Here is a 17,543-nt window from a genome sequence, read left to right on the forward strand (position 1 = left end):
CAGTTGGACAAATAATTTTTTTTACTGTCAATTATCTGTTTATTAAAAACAAACTGGGCAACAGGATCTGCATGTTTTAAGGAAAAAATGCACACAAAAGAGCAAGAATTCCACCACAAATTCTCGCCGCCACCATCACCGATGTGTTGAGCGACAAAAGCTTCCTGCCAATCATAAGATGGCTCAAGTATGTACTTAGAATCTGAACCTTTCGGGTGGCATGTTAGCACAGTGATTAGCACTGTTGCTTCACAGCACCAGGGACTCGGGTTCGATTCCGGCGTGGGTCATTGTCTGTGCGGAGTGTTTACGTGGGTTTCCTCCGGGTGCTCCAGTTTCCTCCCACAAGTCCCGAAAGGCGTGCTTGTTAGGTGAATTGTACATTCTGAATGATCCTTGTGTATTCGAACAGACGCTGGAATGTGGTGACTAGGGCCTTTTCACAGTAACTTAAATGCAGTGTTAATGTAAGCCTACTTGTGACACTAATAAAGATTATAAGAAGTTAAAATTTAAATGCCATTGGACATTTACATGTTTAAATAGATGGAGGGCCCAAAACATTATTTCCATGGGACAGCAACATGCAGATTGCAGAGCCCTCCACGCAGACCAAATGAAGGTTAAGTGACCATTTCACCACTCGTCTCCATTCATTCCAGGGATAACAATCTGGTCTGCCTTGGACCATCATTTGCTCAGTTTCTTGCCTCTTGGACTGTTCCAAACAGGTTTAGTGCAGAAGGATCATATGGAGATGAAATGTTAACTGTGTTTCTCTCTCCATGGATGCAGTCATGCCTGCAGAGTTTATCTGGCATTTTCTGCTTTTGTTTCAGGTTTAATGTAAAGTTCTTCACTCAAGATGTCAATCCCATGGGTGCGGACTCCCATTGTAGTTATCACACTCCCACAACTTCAAATGTTATGACAAAGTATCTGCGCATAACAAGTAAACAAGACACCCCTCCCAAAACATCAACAGACCCATCTCATAGTGCATGCTTTTGTATTTATTTAAAAAAGGTCTTAAATGATGGATGTTGCTGCATTTGACAATGTTTTCTGTTTTCATTTCAACCATTGCATTAGTCATGATGCATTTGGAGGTTGACCTCATAATCTCCAATAATGTCTCCTCTGCAGGTAAGAAAAAGGGGGGGGATTATCCTTGGGAATCGAGATTACAGTGTCGGATTAGGAGAAGATACTATAGAACAGCTAAGAGTGGAACCATGCAAGTGCAGTGAACTGGGCAATGGAGGAGAGTTGGAGGATTATGATATGCGCTACAATTTTGAAGGATTGGGATGTTAGTACACCATTGTTACCATACCATAAAGGAGTATGCAACTTTGATTGGGCTATATCAGTGCCGTGACAACAAATGAAGGAACTTTACTGAAGAGATTCAGATATGGGCCACAGTTTAACAGGTGAGCTAGCAAATCCGGTTATGGTCATAAATCACAAGAGGCCAAAAATGGGATTGTGCAGGCAAGATTTCAAAATGCGATCTACCCCGACACAATCAGGTTCACGCCAGGAAAGGGTCGAGCCTGATTTGCATACATTATAATATCATAAGCATGCTTGACGCTGTTACTCCAGCCCTCAATGTATCTTCCCACCCAGCTGGCATAATGTGACAACATCGCAACTCACTACTGGTCATAAAAAAAACAGTTGTGATGATCACGACAGGGGCGCACAGGGAAGCGTAGCCCCCAGATGGAGATGCAGACCCTCTGGATAAGTTCCTCGTATGTGTGGTGCATGTGGGGAGGGCGGAGGGGCGAGAAGAGTTTATTTTTAGCCCAGATCGGCATGGAATGCCAGAAAATCTGGAGTGAAAACTCGGCTGTGCACCTGGAGAGATACATGCTAGTTTTCAGTTCGAACCTGACACTCCAAAATTTTAGGATGATTCCACCCGGAGAGTTCGGGAACAATGGGTACAGATTTCCTATCTGACAACACACTCAAGGAAGTGAGTGGCAAGGTAGGGCAGCAGTTTGCAATAACAATGGAGTAGAGGGCAGATTGTCTTTTGAAGAGGGAGTGATAACAGCAGTTTTGAAGGGAAATAGTACCGGAGGTGAGGGAACTATTTGAATCATCAGCTGGCATGGTGGTCAGGAAGTGAAGCTAGTTGGAAAATGGGAAGAAGCAGCAGAGGTAGATAAAAGTTAATGGCATAAGCTTCTCACATCTGTTAGAAAGGAGGCAGAAAGCAGAGAAGCTTAAGGATCATTGGTGGTGGTGCAATGCATTGTTGAATATATTTAAGACTTGGATAGAGATATTTGGCCTCTCAGAATCAAGGGAAATTGGGAACAGTCAGAAAAGTAGAGTTGGAAACTCAAGATGATAATGAATAGCCTTGATAATGAGTAGACTTGACAGGGCATAACATTGTCTCCTGTTCCTATTTCTTGTGGAGAGAAGTCAGGATTTTATGTAGGCTTGATCATTAGCAAGGACGATATTGGATTAGCGAGCAGTTTTGGCAGAGGAGAGTGAGGCTGAAAAGAGTTGATATGATCTAGTAGATTTGGTGAATGGATGAGCGAATCCGTTATGTACCAAATACTCTTAAGTTTGCATCTCTTGGACTTGAGGGCACAGAGACAGGTCTCTTGGTGGGAGAACAGCTAGGATGAGCAAGAATAAGAAGTTTTACTGAGAAAAAGAGCATCAAAAGGTGGAAGAGACATAGAGGCAGCACAGCGGTTAGCACTGCTCCTTCACAGCGCCAGTGTTCCGAGTTTGATTCGATCTCAAGTTACTGTCTGTGTGGAGTTGCACATTCTTCCAATGTTTGCGTGGGTTTCCTCTGGGTGCTCTGGTTTCCTCCCACAGTCCAATGATGTGCAGGTTAGATGGATTCCCCATGATAAATTGCCCCCGAGTGTCCAAAGATGTGCAGGTTAGGTGGGGCTACAAGAATAGGATGGGGAAATGGGCTTAGGTAGGTTGCGCTTTCAGAGGGTCAGTGCAGACTCAATGGGCGGAATGGCCTCCTGCAGTGTAGCGATTCTATGAGAGCGAGTAGTTGAGCAGATTGACAGCTGCAGAAGTATTACAGAAATGACAGGGAAAACTAGGTGGTAAGGAATCCAAAGCAATAATCAGAGATTACCTCATCATTGATTGAGACCATGGAAATAGAGATCATTGTGAGTTGGCAAGGTCGAGAATGGCAACGTATAGGGGTAGGAGGCGGTTGGTAATTCAGTTGGCTGGACACCTGGTTTGTGATGCAAAGGGGTGGCAACAGCGCAGGTTCAATCCCCATACCAGCTGAGGTTATCCACGAAGGCCCCACCGTTTCAACCTTGCTCCTCGCCGGAGGTGTGATGACGCTCGGGTTAGATCACCACCAGTCAGCTCTCTCTCACATAAAGGAGAGCAACCTATGGTCCTCTGGGACTATGGCAACTTTTCACTTTTACATGCATGGCAACATAAAGAGAGGGGCAGCACGGTAGCATTGTGGATAGCACAACTGCTTCACCGCTCCAGGGTCCCAGGTTCGATTCCGGCTTGGGTCACTGTCTGTGCGGAGTCTGCACATCCTCCCCTATCGAGTCTGCACCAGCTCTTGGAAAGAGCACCCTACCCATAACCCGCCCTATCCCCATAACCCAGTAACCCCACCCAACACTATGGGCAATTTTGGACACTAAGGGCAATTTATCATGGCCATTCCACCTGACCTGCACATCTTTGGACTGTGGGAGGAAACCGGAGCACCCGGAGGAAACCCACGCACACACAGGGAGGATGTGCAGACTCCACACAGACAGTGACCCAAGCCGGAATCGAACCTGGAGCTGTGAAGCAATTGTGCTATCCACAATGCTACCATGCTGTCCTTTCACAATTGCCCTTAGTGTCCAAAATTGCCCTTAGTGTTGGGTGGGGTTACTGGGTTATTGGGATAGGGTGGAGGTGTTGACCTTGGGTAGGGTGCTCTTTCCAAGAGCCGGTGCAGACTCGATGGGCCGAGTGGCCTCCTTCTGCACTGTAAATTCTATGATAAATTCTATGATAATCTATGATAGAACATAAAGAACCAAAAAACATACTTCCCTGCTGCCCATCAAAATCTGCATTTTTCATACTTCATATATGCATGGAAACTATAAAAGATATGAATGGTATACATTTCAAGCAAATGTCTAAAAGCAGTCTACCTCATTCATCCGAGTAGAATGATGTTCCAGTTTGTCAATATTTTGCTGAAGCTTTACATTTTTGCTCTCCGCTTCATCCAACTTAGTCTGGAGATTAGACAATTGCTCCTATAACAAAACCACCTTCAGTTAATTGACTTACTCATTTTTAGGCATAATGAAAAATGAATTAAATACCTAATATTCAAATATTGCACAAAAAGATAGGATTGATGATCTGCACAGGGAAGGTTATTCAGCTCACGAGTGCATTGCCACAGTATGACACTGGATTCTTCCTGAAATTTAAAACAGCTGGAAAATGGAGATAAAGAGAGAGGAGAAGCAATGTATAGGAAAATTTCTCTGCACAGCGCCTGCTAGACAGTGGAAGTCAAATACCACTAGAATCCAAATTGGGCATTGCTCACTCACCTTCACTTTCATGCTGCAATGAGCAAATGGTCCAGCTGTGATACATTACCATATTCACTTAGATCTCTCTCTCTTCCCCCACAGTCCTTCCTCCCCTCACCCCCCCCAAGTCCTCCCGTCTCCCCCTGCCCCCAAGTCCTCCCCTCCCCCCCCACCCCCAAGTCCTCCCCTCTCCTCCCCCCCCCACAAGTCCTCCCCTCACCCCCCCCAGTCCTCCCCTCCCCCCCCCCCCAAGTCCTCCCCTCCCCCCCCCCCCCAAGTCCTCCCCTCCCCCCCCCCCCAAGTCCCTCCCCTCCCCCACCCCCCCCAAGTCCTCCCCTCCCCCTCCCCCCCAGTCCTCCCCTCCACCCCACCCAAGTCCTCCCCTCCACCCCCCCCAAGTCCTCACCTCCCCCCCCCCCACCCAAGTCCTCCCCATCCCCCCCCCCCAAGTCCCTCCCCTCCCCCCCCCAAGTCCTCCCTCCCCCCCAAGTCCTCCCCTCCCCCCCCACCAAGTCCTCCCCCATCCCCGCCCCCCCCAAGTCCTCCCCTCCCCAAGTCCTCCCCTCACCCCCCCCCAAGTCCTCCCCCCCCCACAAGTCCTCCCCCCCCCCACCCAAGATCCTCCCCTCACCCCACCCCCCTAGTCCTCTCCCTCCCCCCCCCCCCCCAAGATCCTCCCAAGATCCTTATCAAATTTTTAAAAGTATATTTAGACGTCTTTCCCTTCTTTAAGTATCATGGATTCCACTTCCACCTGCTGTTACTGGTGTGCGTTTGAACTCTTATAACAAGCCTGAGTAGTCCATTTACCTACAACTAACCCTTGTCTTATTTTCAACACTTGTAACAAATGTCCCTGTAACTTTCTGTTCTAGTGCAAAGACAGGGCAGCATGGCATTTATACCAACCTATGATCATCAACTGTCAATGTGAGATACCTGCACACAGAATATAAATTATTCGATATTCAACTGAAAACAGGGTGATAGCAATCCATCACAAAAAAAATTTCCACTGGTTGCTGGTGCCATATCTTCTAACTTGAGCCCACAGAGCTCATGTTAAGAATTATGTTCTGGGTGCATCACTAATAGGAACCGTTGGCACATTGTGAAGACTAGTTCAATTCCATAGGGGTGCATTCAGTTCTGGAGAAATTTGGGTTAAAGCTCCACTCCATGGCTTGAGCAGGTAATCCAAGATGACACTGAAGTACAATTAAGACTTGGTGGTGTTATGTAGGGTGAGGATGTGCATGGAGCGGCCCCACGGAGGCATTGCACTTTCTGCTCTTTTCTCTTAGTTTTAGGGGGTATTTTCTTTTGAAAACCTAGATAATTAATGGGATATGGATCCTGTATAGGTGAAACACCCAGAAACGTCAGGGGGAAAAAAGCAGACAATAAAGGTTCGCTAACTGAATCGGAGGCCCCTCAGAGCTCGTCGACAGAAAAAATGGCGGAGACAGCCTCTGAGGCTCCAGCCAAACTGCTTTCGAGTAACTACCTTGGAAAAAGAATCATCACAATCCGCAGATTGAGTTTCTTGGGTGTTATGGATGGGCATGTTGGATTGTTGGGGTTCCATGTTTATTTTTACATTTTCCTGTTCTTGTTTGGGTAAAATTTTTAGTTTCGTCTTCAGTTTTACGTGGGATTCTGTTCCGATTGTTTCAAAATATATATAGCGCCCTGTTGGAGTGCAATGGTTCATGGGGGTTTTAATATAATAATAATAATAAAAATAAATCGCTTATTTACACAAGTAGGCTTCAATTAAGTTACTGTGAAAAGCCCCTACTCGCCACATTCCGGCGCCTGTTCGGGGAGGCCGGTACGGGAATTGAACCCACGCTGCTGCCATTGTTCTGCATTACAACCCAGGTGTTTATTACAAAACATTTTTAATAAACATTTTTTTTTAAAAGACACTAAAGTACAACAAACAGACTGCTGTACTGTTGGAAGAGATAGCTTGCACACACAGAAGACATCTGCCATGGCACTACTGAAGAGCAGGGGTTCTCCTGGTGTTATCGCCACCATTTGTTCATCTCGTTTGCTGCTTGGGGGAACACAACAAATTTGGGTGCAGTGTTTGCCTGCATAGCAAAATGGCTGTGCTTCAAAACCAATTCTTGGTCATACAGCAATCAAGGATGTGCTGAAATGCAAGTTCTCTCTTTAATATCTAACCACCACAGTACTACTTTTCCTATCCTACAGTTATTTTAAATACAAAAATATATCGCCAAATAACTTATCTGGACACAAGCAAAGACTGAACTGCACTGTGCACCAGAAGTTTAAAACAGTTTTACGACACACAAAATTATGTGGTGTTTTGGATAAAGCATGGTAAATATTAAATAATAAAAGCATGGGAATTATTAACCGACTTATTTAACTGCAAAAAAAAAATTATTTCTTCTTTTTCTGGAGGCCTTGGGCATCAAAGTCAGAAGGAGACCAATTCAGCTGACAACACAAAACTAATGTGTGCAACAGAATGCAGGATTGCTGTCTCAACACTTGAAGCAAATTAATTTGCTGCAAAGCACTTTAGGGCATTTTGAAGAGGGGAAAGACACTGTATAAAAACAAATCTATCTTTATACTTCCATCACCAAACAACTCCAATCGCAGTGGGACAGTGTAGCATCCTTTCCTATTCTGAATTACAGAGCTAGTATTCTGAATTCAGCTTCAGGCAAGACTATACACAGGCCTCTACAGAGAGTGGAATTAAGAGAAGTCAACCAAAACACTAACCTGCACCATTCGAAGCTCTTCTGCAATTGCATCACAAGCCTGTTCATTCATTTCAGGTGGCAAAGGCTCATTCATAATATCGCTTTCTTGAGTTCCTGGCTCCATTTCTGCACAGACGCCAGGAGTTCCTTCAGGACTCATGTGTAGAATAATTCGAGATCGTAGATTGTAAACAGGTTTTGTCGGAGTAGTCATATTCTAATACATCACAAGATAGGTATTAGAGTCCAATCTGATAATAGTGAACGCCATTGTTTAATCCAAAATCCAAACACGAACGGACAGTAACGGGGAAAAAATACAGTTTCAGAAAAGCATTACTGTGCAGGGGTAAACTAGGTACACTTTGTTTTTCAACATCAAGGCTGCCCAAAACAAAACAAACCAAAAAGAGCTGAACCCGAGAGTGACTGCCCTTGACTTTGACCAAGGCAGCAAGAAGCGCTTGCAAAAATGGAGACAATTGGAATGCGAGAGGCTCTGCAGGTTGGAGTCATACCTAGCACAAAGGAATGTGGTTATGTTGTTTGAGGTCAATCATCTCAGCTCCAGGATATCACTGCAGGAGGTAATCATCAGGGTAGTGTCCCAGGCCCAATTGTCAACTGCTTCATCAATGACCTTCCTTCTATCATAAGTTCAGATATGAGGATATTCGTAGATGCTTGGACAATATTCAGCACCATTTGTCACTCCTCCGATTCTGAATTAGCCTGTGTCAATATGCATCAAACCCAGACAACATTCAGGGTTGGACTGATAAGTGACGAGCCACATATTTGCTACACAATTTCCAAGCAATGACCATTTCCCCGTAACGTTCAATGGCACTATCATCACTGAATCACCCAAATCATTGCTGGGGTAATCATGGACCAGAAACTGAATTTGGGCCAACCATATGAATACTGTGGTATTTATGTGAAGACCAAACTTCACCTGCTTCTTAAAGAAAATCACCTTGACTTGATTGAAGCCTGCCCTCTTCCTCGCCACCTCCACGCTCAGGTCCTGGTACACACACACAGGATGCTGTTCTCCCACTTGCAACTTCTCGTGCACTTGGCCCACCGCAGAATACATTCCTTGTCCAGGAACCTGTGGAATCTCACCACCATCGCCCTCGGAGGGTCCCCTTCCCGCGGCTTCCTGGCAAGCGCCCGATACGCCCTGTCCACCTCCAGCCGTCGGGGGAATGCCCCCTCCCCCAGCAGCGTTTCGAACATACCCGCCACGTATGCTCCAGCATCTGCTCCCTCAGCTCTCTCCGGAAGCCCGAAAATTCTTAGATTCTGTCGGCGGGACCGGTTCTCAAGGTCTTCCACCCTCTCCAAGAGCCTTTTCTGCTGTTCTCGCAGCATCCCCACCTCCAGCTCCACAGCCGTTTGGTGCTCCTCTTGTTTCAGCAGCGTCTTCTCCACCTTCTGAATCACACGGTCCTGGGCATCCAGTCTGCTTTCCAGGCGATCAATTGACTCCTTGATCGAGTCCAGGCATTCCAGCTTCTGTCTGGCGAAACCATCCTGAATGGCCTGCATCACTGGGTTCGCTGCACACTGCGCTGCCACTCCAGGGGACCGTCCCTCGGCCATACTGTCTCCCGTTACAACTTCAACACCGCTCGCTACTGGCTTCTTGTTTCTGCCCTTTGGCACACTTCTGATCCTTTTTTCCATAAACCAATGCGAGGAAACAGTGCCCAGCTGCCTCAGCCAACAAATCTTCCGATTAAAACCAAAGAAAAGACCGGGGGGGAAGGTCCAAAAGTCCAACCAGAGTGGGAGCCACCAATGTGCAACTTACTCCTCCATAGCCGCCACCGGAAGTCCGCAAAGTTTCCTTTGACACCACTTGACAATCCCACAACCTCTACCATCTCAGACAAGAGCAGCACATACATGCGAACACTGCACCTGCAAGTTCATCCCCAAGCTACACATCATCCTAACTTGGAACTATATCACCATTCTTTCACTGTTGGGTTCAAAATTCTGGAACTTCCTTCCGAACAGCACTTAGGGTTTACTGACAGTACCTGGACTGTAATGGCTCAAGGCGGCTTATCACCACCTTCTCATAGGTGTAAGAGTCTTCCTATTATTTCCTTTGTTCCCATTCATTTTATTTTTAAAATTATTTTTGGCAATGGACCCATAATCGGGATGTGTTTTTAAGCAGAAGACTCTGTTGAAACAACCTGCTTGCCAGGACACTGTGTTCCCAGGATTTAGAACAACCACGTTTGAGGGGTGACCCGATAGAGATCTACAAGATTATGAGGGGCATGGATAGAATGGATGGGCAGGCATTCTTTCCCAGGGTGGAGGGGTCAGTCACCAGGGGGCATAGATTTCAGGTCTGAGGGGCAATGCTTAGAGGGGATGGGCGAGGCAGGTTTGTTTCACACAGAGGGTGGTGAGTGCCTGGAAGGTGAGTGCCAGGGGAGGTTATGGAAGATATATATATATATTTTTTAAAAATAAATTTAGAGTACCCAATTAATTTTTTCCAATTAAGGGGCAATTTAGCGTGGCCAATCCACCTACCCTGCACATCAAACACGGGGAGAATGTGCAAACTCCACACAGACAGTGACCCAGAGCTGGGATTGAACCTGGGATTTCAGCGCCGTGAGGCTGCAGGGCTAACCCACTGCGCCACCGTGCTGCCCTTTGGAAGATATATTAATGGCGTTCAAAAGACATCTCGACAAATACATGGATAGGATGTGTATAGAGGGATACGGCACTAGGAAGTGCTGAGGATTTTGGCCAAGGATGGTATCATGACCGGTACAGGTTTGGAGGGTCGAAGAGTCTTTGTTTTGTATTTTGGAGAGGAGAAACGAGACTCCTCAGCACTGAGTGGATCTTGGGAACCAGCTTTGGAGGGACTAGTTTTGATCAGTCAACTGTCTACCTGACAACGGCTAGCGATGATGCCTTCAGAGGGAACTTAGCAGAAGTGTTTATACCTTAGAAAGAAACGGTACATTTTCCTTCTCTCTCCCATTTATCTGAAAGTAATGAGTGCCTGGCACATCCATTGCTGTAAACCTGAAATGATACTGAGTCTACAGTGAAGGTGAACAGCAACGGCAGTGAAAACCATCTCAAGCCTTTAAGGAAGTACAAAACCGAAAGCCTGAACTTCAGAAAGACATCGACTGGAAGTCATTGCAGTGCATCAGAGATCCACATCCCCTTCTTTTTGATTTTCTTTCCACCACCTTTTTGTGTGTGCGCGCGTGGAAAGTGGGGCAAGTTAGAAAGGGGGCAGGTCGGGAATGGGGTAGGAGAGTTAGTTGCATTTTCTATCCATTTAATTATAATACAGTACACAATAAAAGGTTACTTGTGTTTTGAAGTTACAAACCTGGTGACTGTAGTTTATTGGGCTCAACCAAAGACCTCTGGTACTTCAAATAAAATCTCTCATTTCACCTGTGTTGCAACTCCAGATCAAGTGGGGCTGGAATTGACTGCGCACTAGTACAGGGTATTGTGATGTAGGCAATTAGGAATGGACAATAATGCTGGCGTAGCCAGCTACACCGTGATCCCACAAAATATATTATTTTTAAAAACTGGGTGTATCTTCATTTCACGTACTGCAGTGGCTCAAGTACACAGCTCACCGCTAATTTCTCATGGACAATTCAGGATGAACAACAAATGCTGACAATAATTTTCACAGCAATCAAATTCAAGATGCTTTCGAGGACTTACAGGAACAAGATTTTCCTTTAATAGTGTTTGCACAAATAAAATTTAATTGAGAGGTGGTGTATTGTGCACGGACTTGCTCCTCGAAAAATGACAGCGTCAGCTAATGTTGCAAGGATATTTTTTCAAAAGGATTAGCTATAATAACAATTGGTACAAATTACTTTCACTGTAATCTCCTCGCCTCTTGGGGCAGGGCACCAAATTCCACAGGAATCAAAAGAAAAAGTTTATTTTGCTAAAATGGTGCAAATGAATGATGGATTCCAACCCCAAGCATTTAGGTCTCCGTTGAAATCAGTTTAACAAACCTCAGTTGAATCTGGAGTGTGTAAAAATCCCATTACTAATAACGAATGTGTCATGGAATATGTACCTTAATTGTCTCAGCATGCATCTTATTTAGCTGGAAGACCTCCTGACGTGTGAGAGCTTTTGTTGTCTCCAAAATATTTTCTAGATGCTGGTTGGCCTTTTGAAGGGTGTGGACCTCTAAATCCAACTCCATTTGTTTCTTCCTAAAAGTAATAAAAAGCTCAGTTTATATAAATCAGACCATAAAAATCAGCATTGCAGTCCTTTCCCAAGATTTTCTGGAATTTACAAGTTAACCTCAGTATCAAGAAGCATGAGTGGAACTCAACATCCCCGGGGTGACTGAGCAGCTCTTTCCAGTACCACACTGCTCACCTTCCTTTTTAAAAAAAATAAATTTAGAGTACTCAATTCATTTTTTCCAATTAAGGGGCAATTTAGCGTGTTCAATCCACCTACCTTGCACGTCTTTGGCTTGTGGGGGCGAAACCCACGCAAACACGGGGAGAATGTGCAAACTCCACACGGACAGTGACCCAGAGCCAGGATTAAACCTGGGACCTCGGCGCCGTGAGACTGCAGTGCTACCACTGTGCCACCATGCTGCCCCTGCTCACCTACCTAATATGAGATGAGGGGGAAGAAAAAGTTTACTAAACATTGGTCTGCTTCACCTCCCTGGCCTGGTCATGAATGGAATTGAACACATACATTAACAAAATAACTAAATAACTACAATTATGACTGATGGCACTAAGTTGGTAGAATTTTCAAACAACAAATACTAGTCAACTTACTTGGTCAGCTCTTGAAACTCCTCATAGTCCTGTTTCACAGAAGATAAATCACTCTGTGCTTGCAGAAGTCGAGCTTTAAGCCTTTCTTGTGATACTGCAGAGACATTTTCAACTTTGACGGGTGACAGGTACCACGTCTGACCTTATAAATGAATTGACAAAGCATCTCTTGCATATTACAATTGAAAGGAACAATACACTAAATATTAGTGCTAAATCAGGAACAGCAAAAAGAATACAATGCATGATTATGCAGACACAATGTTAACAGATCTTTGTCGAGTAAATTGCATATCAAATTACAAACATTTATCAGTAGATTTACCTCCAGTATTTTTATCAGAAGTAGAGGCTTCCAAAAATGCTCTTTCCAATTCTGCTGCCATGTGTAAGGTAATTTCCTTAGCATGTTTCACACTTTCCAAGGAGTTCAGGTATTTGTTTTCTTCCCGCAGAGCACGATTCTCCATTGCGTAACTGGCAACCCGAGGGTCTTGTTCAATCTAGTAGCACAAAACATTATAAATTTTCTACAAGGAACTTAATATAAACTACATTGAATGCACACCAATAAAAAGTCACTTGGCTCAACTGATCCATTCTGGCAATTATCGTCCACGGGAGCCTCCTCGCACCCTACTTCGAACCCTGTCAACATAGCTTTCCAATCCTTTCTCCCTCATGTGTTTCGCTAGTTTTCCCATAAAGGCACCTCTTCCACTTTTTTGTCTGCTCAATGTGATAAACAAGTTGCACATTCTAACTACTCTAAATTATTTATTGAATTTATTTAAGACTATATGGCCCCGAGTTCTGGATACCCCACCAGTGGAAGTCTTTTTCTAAAATTAAGAGGATTCAGACCAAGGCCCTTTATTAGGTTACTCTATTTTCTTGAGAAAAGCTCAATATGTTACATGTTTCCTGATAACTATACCTTCTTAGTTCTAGTATCATTTTGTAAATATTTTTTGCACCATCTCCATGCTTATATATACACTGGGAGAACAGTGCACAATAATTCCTAAGTGGGGTTCTAACCTAGTTTCTATACTACATCAAGGTTCTGATGAAATATCAAAGACCTCTTTCTTTCGCCAAAGCACTGTTTTTTAACATTCAGCTTTTATATTAAAGTTCTTTACAAGTTTAACATAAATTAAGTGCTTTTCAATTGTTCCTCTGAAAATAATTTTATGTTCTATGGCGGCGTTAACTTGTGCTGCTATTTTAAATGATCTATGACCGTGTACCTCTAGATTCCTTCGCTCCAAGGATATGCGGAACTAATTATTCTTATCCTGGTTTACTTTAAAAGAAAAGGTAGAACTTTACAACTGCATAGTTTATCAGGGGTTACTAATCATTTGGAGATATTGTGGCACATTGAATAGCATCCTTGCTCAGAGTAGAAGCTCCAGGTTTAAGTTCCAACGAGGACTTGACAGCCAAGGAAGGTGTGTTAAACGGGTTGAATGACAACCTGCAAATCCTTTTAATACAAAACAATGGGAGGCAGTAAGAGTGGGAAAGGTTCCTGGTCAGCCATGTGATGGAAAGAAAGCTGGAGTCTCTATTATCACTATCCATAGCTCCACTCTACAACATGCATGTAAAAGTCCATGTTGCCAGATCACCAAGACTCTTTAAACGCATTTTATTCCAAACATATTCAAATGGTTACAAAATAAGACAAGTCCAGGGAACATACTCCCCATCACACAATTATAGTTTGTAAAAATTTGCTCCCTCCATCCTTGACGAACAACTCCTCAAACATGGCCACGACAAAATCCCACCTTGGCTTAAAACCCCTCAATTCGTATTTAATCGTTGCCAGACGGAGAAAGTCGTACAAGTCTCCCAGCCAGACCGCCACCCCCGGCGCCGTTGCTGACCGCTATTCCAATAAAGTCCTTCACCGGGCAACCAGAGAGGCGAAGGTCACAACATGAGCCATCCTCCCTGTAGTGATATCATGGCTGTGTTGTAATTCACCGACTGCCCACTAGGTGTCTCATTAGTATACAAGTGAATGCTAGAGTTCCATGACAGACTGACTGGAGAGCTGGGAGAGAGGTTGTCTCTGCATGATCATGCTGTTATTCATCTGTTGTTTTGTTATATAGTTGACCCACAGTTAATGTTAATAACTTTAACTATAAGTGTTCTTGTACTATAAATCAGGCCATCTGACAAGAATATTACCCTCCCTTCCATCAGCTCCGGCCTCTCCGATATCCCGAACACCGCCCCCCCAATATCCCAACATCGCCAAAGGGTCCAGTCCAACCTCCTCCACACGATTCTCATTAGCGCGGCAAACACTCCCTCCCAGTATCTCTCTAGCTTCTCAAAACCCTCAACATGTGCGCGTGCTTTGCTGATCCCCGCCCACTCCTCACTCATCAGTCACCCTCTGGAAGAACCCACTCATTTTTTGCCTGAATCATATGTACCGCCTGTCACCTTGAATTATATCAGGCTCACCCTCGCGTCCAAGGAGGCTGTGTTTACCCCGCGTAGCACTTCGCTCCATATTCCCCAATTTATCTCATCCTCCCAGCTGCCCCTCCCCCTTAATCTTCACCACCTGCTCGCCCAGCCACCCATATAGGTCTTCGATCCTGCCCTCCCCTTCCACCTCCAGCAGTAGTTTGGGGAACTCCTTCCAGACCTTCCGCACAAAGTCTCTTACCTGCAAGTATCTAAACTCGCTTCCTCTCACGACCTGCACTTTCCTTCAGTTCCTCTATACTGACAAACCTCTCTTGTAGGTACAGATCCCTCATGCTAACTAGCCCCACTTCTTATACATACCATCTGTCCCTCCCCGGCTCAAATCCGTGGTTTTTGCACAAAGCTGTTAACATCAGTGCCTCCTCAACTGGTTCCAGACTTTCACTGTGGATTACACCACTGGGCTCTCCGTATATTTCCTTGGCGCCAGCGGCAACACCGCCGTCACCATTGCCCTCAGGCTGGACCCTCTACAAGATTCTTCCTCCATCCTAACCCATTCTGCCCCCCTCTCCTTCCCACCACCGCCTCACCTTCTCCATCTAATAATAATGCAGCAGGTTTGGCAATGCCAACCCCCATTTCTGCCTCTGTAACAGGGTCCTCTTTACCCATGCTACCTTCCCTGCTCACACAAACTGAGATAATCGTATCCAACTTACGGAAAAAGGCTTTATGGCACAACAAAACGTAAATGTCTGGAATAGCAACCTTGGCAGGACGTTCGTTTTCACCACTTGGACCCTCCCTGCCAGAGTCAGATTCAGCATGTTTCACCTCTTCAGATCCTCCCTCACCAACTTTGTTGAATTCTATTTATGCAACGTCGCCCACTCCCCATTACCTGAATCCCCAGGTATCTGAACCTATATGTCGCTACTTTGAATGGTATCCCTCCCCCTTGGTTGGCTCTCGGACCCAACTCATTCACCGGGAACAACTTTTCCCTATGTTCAACTTGTGTTCCGAGAACACCCCAAACTTCCCTAATAGGCCCATAATACTCCCCGTCCTGTCCAGCGGATCCGACACGTACAGTAACAGGTCATCCACATATAGCGACACCCGATACTCCTTACTCCCCCTCGTAATCCATTGCCACTCTGCCGACCCCCTAAGGGCCATTGTCAGAGGCTCTATTGCCGACCCCCTAAGGGCCATTGTCAGAGGCAAACAGCAGAGGTGACAACGGGCATCCCTACCTTGTTCCCCTGTGTAATCAAAAGCTTTGAGAGTCTATATCAGTGGTCCGTACGCTCGCCACCAGTGCCATATATAACAAGCGCACCCATGTCACAAACTTCGGTCCAAACCTTCCCAGGACCTCAAGCATGTACCATCACTCCACCCGGTCAAATGCCTTCTCCGCATCCATATACACCACTCTGTCTGGTAGGCGTCCTCTCGACAGGGGTCACATTCACATTTAACAGCCCATCCCTATCCAAGTCGAACATCCAGCCAGTGGGACGCATGATCTGAAATTACTATCCCCACATACTCTGCCCCCTCCACCCCTACCAACACCTCCCGGATCACCACGAAAAAGTTAATTCTGGAGTACACCCTGTAAATATGAGGAAAAGGAGTTCTCCCTTCCCCTGGGTTCTTAAGCGCCATGGGTCCATCATACTCATCTTTTCAATGAAGCCTTCCAGCTCCTTTGCTATCCATATCCTTCCCATTGACCTGGGGCTTAACCTATCCACACTCGGCTCTAGAACACAATTAAAGTCTCCTCCCATGATCAACTGGTGCGTGCATTGTTCCAATTCAGTGCGTATACATTCATCTTCTTGCTCTTCAAGGACTTTGAGTCAAACACCTAGTGAAATACCTGATCCACCCATCCCTTTCTCAACCTAACCTTGTCCTTCACAATGAGGTGCGTCTCCTGCAGAAAGACCACCTCCGCCTTCAAGCTTCTGAGGTGCGTGAAAACACGAGATCTTTTCACCAGTCCATTGAGCCCTCGCAAGTTCCACGTTATAAGCCTTACCAGGGACTTAATCCTCCATTCCCTTTTACCGTCCATCATCCTCTCTTTTCGGCTCTGCCTCTTCTAATTTTGCCCATCCAAGATGGCCCCCTTCTCCGTCCCTGACCACGCTCCTTCTCCAACCCTGCCACGTCGCTTCGCCCTCCCTCCCTCCCCCACCCCACTTCCGTTCACCACCCGATCGCTATGGCCCAACATCACCCTCACCATCTTTCGGATCTGCGACCCCTGTGCCTCCAGTTTTGAACCCTTTCGATCGATTCAGTCAGGGACGCCACAGCCCCTTCGATGGAGTTCGATTGGTGCTCCTGCATCTTTCTTTTGTTGACGGACGTCTTCCCTGATGAAAGCCATGAACTGTTCCATCTGGGGTCTTCCAACCTGTACTGACCCTCCCCCTCAGCCATTTTTCCAAGAGCTGCTGCATCAGAAGTCTCTTCCAACTCCTTAGCCAGGTCTGGTAACCAGCCACACCCAGGGTGGAACTTCACCTCTGACCTTCAGCTACACTTTTCCATTGAAGTTACTCCCATCAATGGGTAAAAAGAGCTCTTTTCTATGCCTTCAAGCAGAAGCTGCCCTGTGTGCGACCACTCAATTCATGGTCGCCACCAGAAGTCTCCTTGATTGAACTATAACACACCATCAACACTAAATTCATCTTAAACTGTTGGCCAAATACATTGATTCAATCTCTTGTTTCCCTAAACTGAATTGAAAGTGATTTCATAATGCAAGGTGTCAACAATCCAAATTAATTACTCTATTTGAAGATGTTTCAAGATAAATATGCGCGTTAAAATTCTAAGCAGGCTCTTTC

The 17,543-nt window shown here is 45.5% G+C and overlaps 1 protein-coding gene across 2 annotated transcripts in view; it reads right to left on the minus strand.

Annotated features, from left to right (window-relative positions):
- Positions 1-17,543, minus strand: part of kif15 (kinesin family member 15) — a 230,583-nt gene that overhangs the window by 42,682 nt on the left and 170,358 nt on the right. For both annotated transcript variants that reach the window (XM_038796594.1, XM_038796595.1), the window contains 5 exons: positions 12,530-12,707; positions 12,205-12,346; positions 11,469-11,610; positions 7,368-7,565; positions 4,200-4,307 (listed from right to left, as the gene is read on the minus strand). In XM_038796594.1, the coding sequence (XP_038652522.1) occupies positions 4,200-4,307; positions 7,368-7,565; positions 11,469-11,610; positions 12,205-12,346; positions 12,530-12,707 (768 nt within the window). The remainder of the gene's footprint in view (positions 1-4,199; positions 4,308-7,367; positions 7,566-11,468; positions 11,611-12,204; positions 12,347-12,529; positions 12,708-17,543) is intronic.

This window comes from Scyliorhinus canicula, chromosome 5, assembly GCF_902713615.1.
Source record: "Scyliorhinus canicula chromosome 5, sScyCan1.1, whole genome shotgun sequence".
NCBI lineage: Eukaryota > Metazoa > Chordata > Chondrichthyes > Carcharhiniformes > Scyliorhinidae > Scyliorhinus > Scyliorhinus canicula.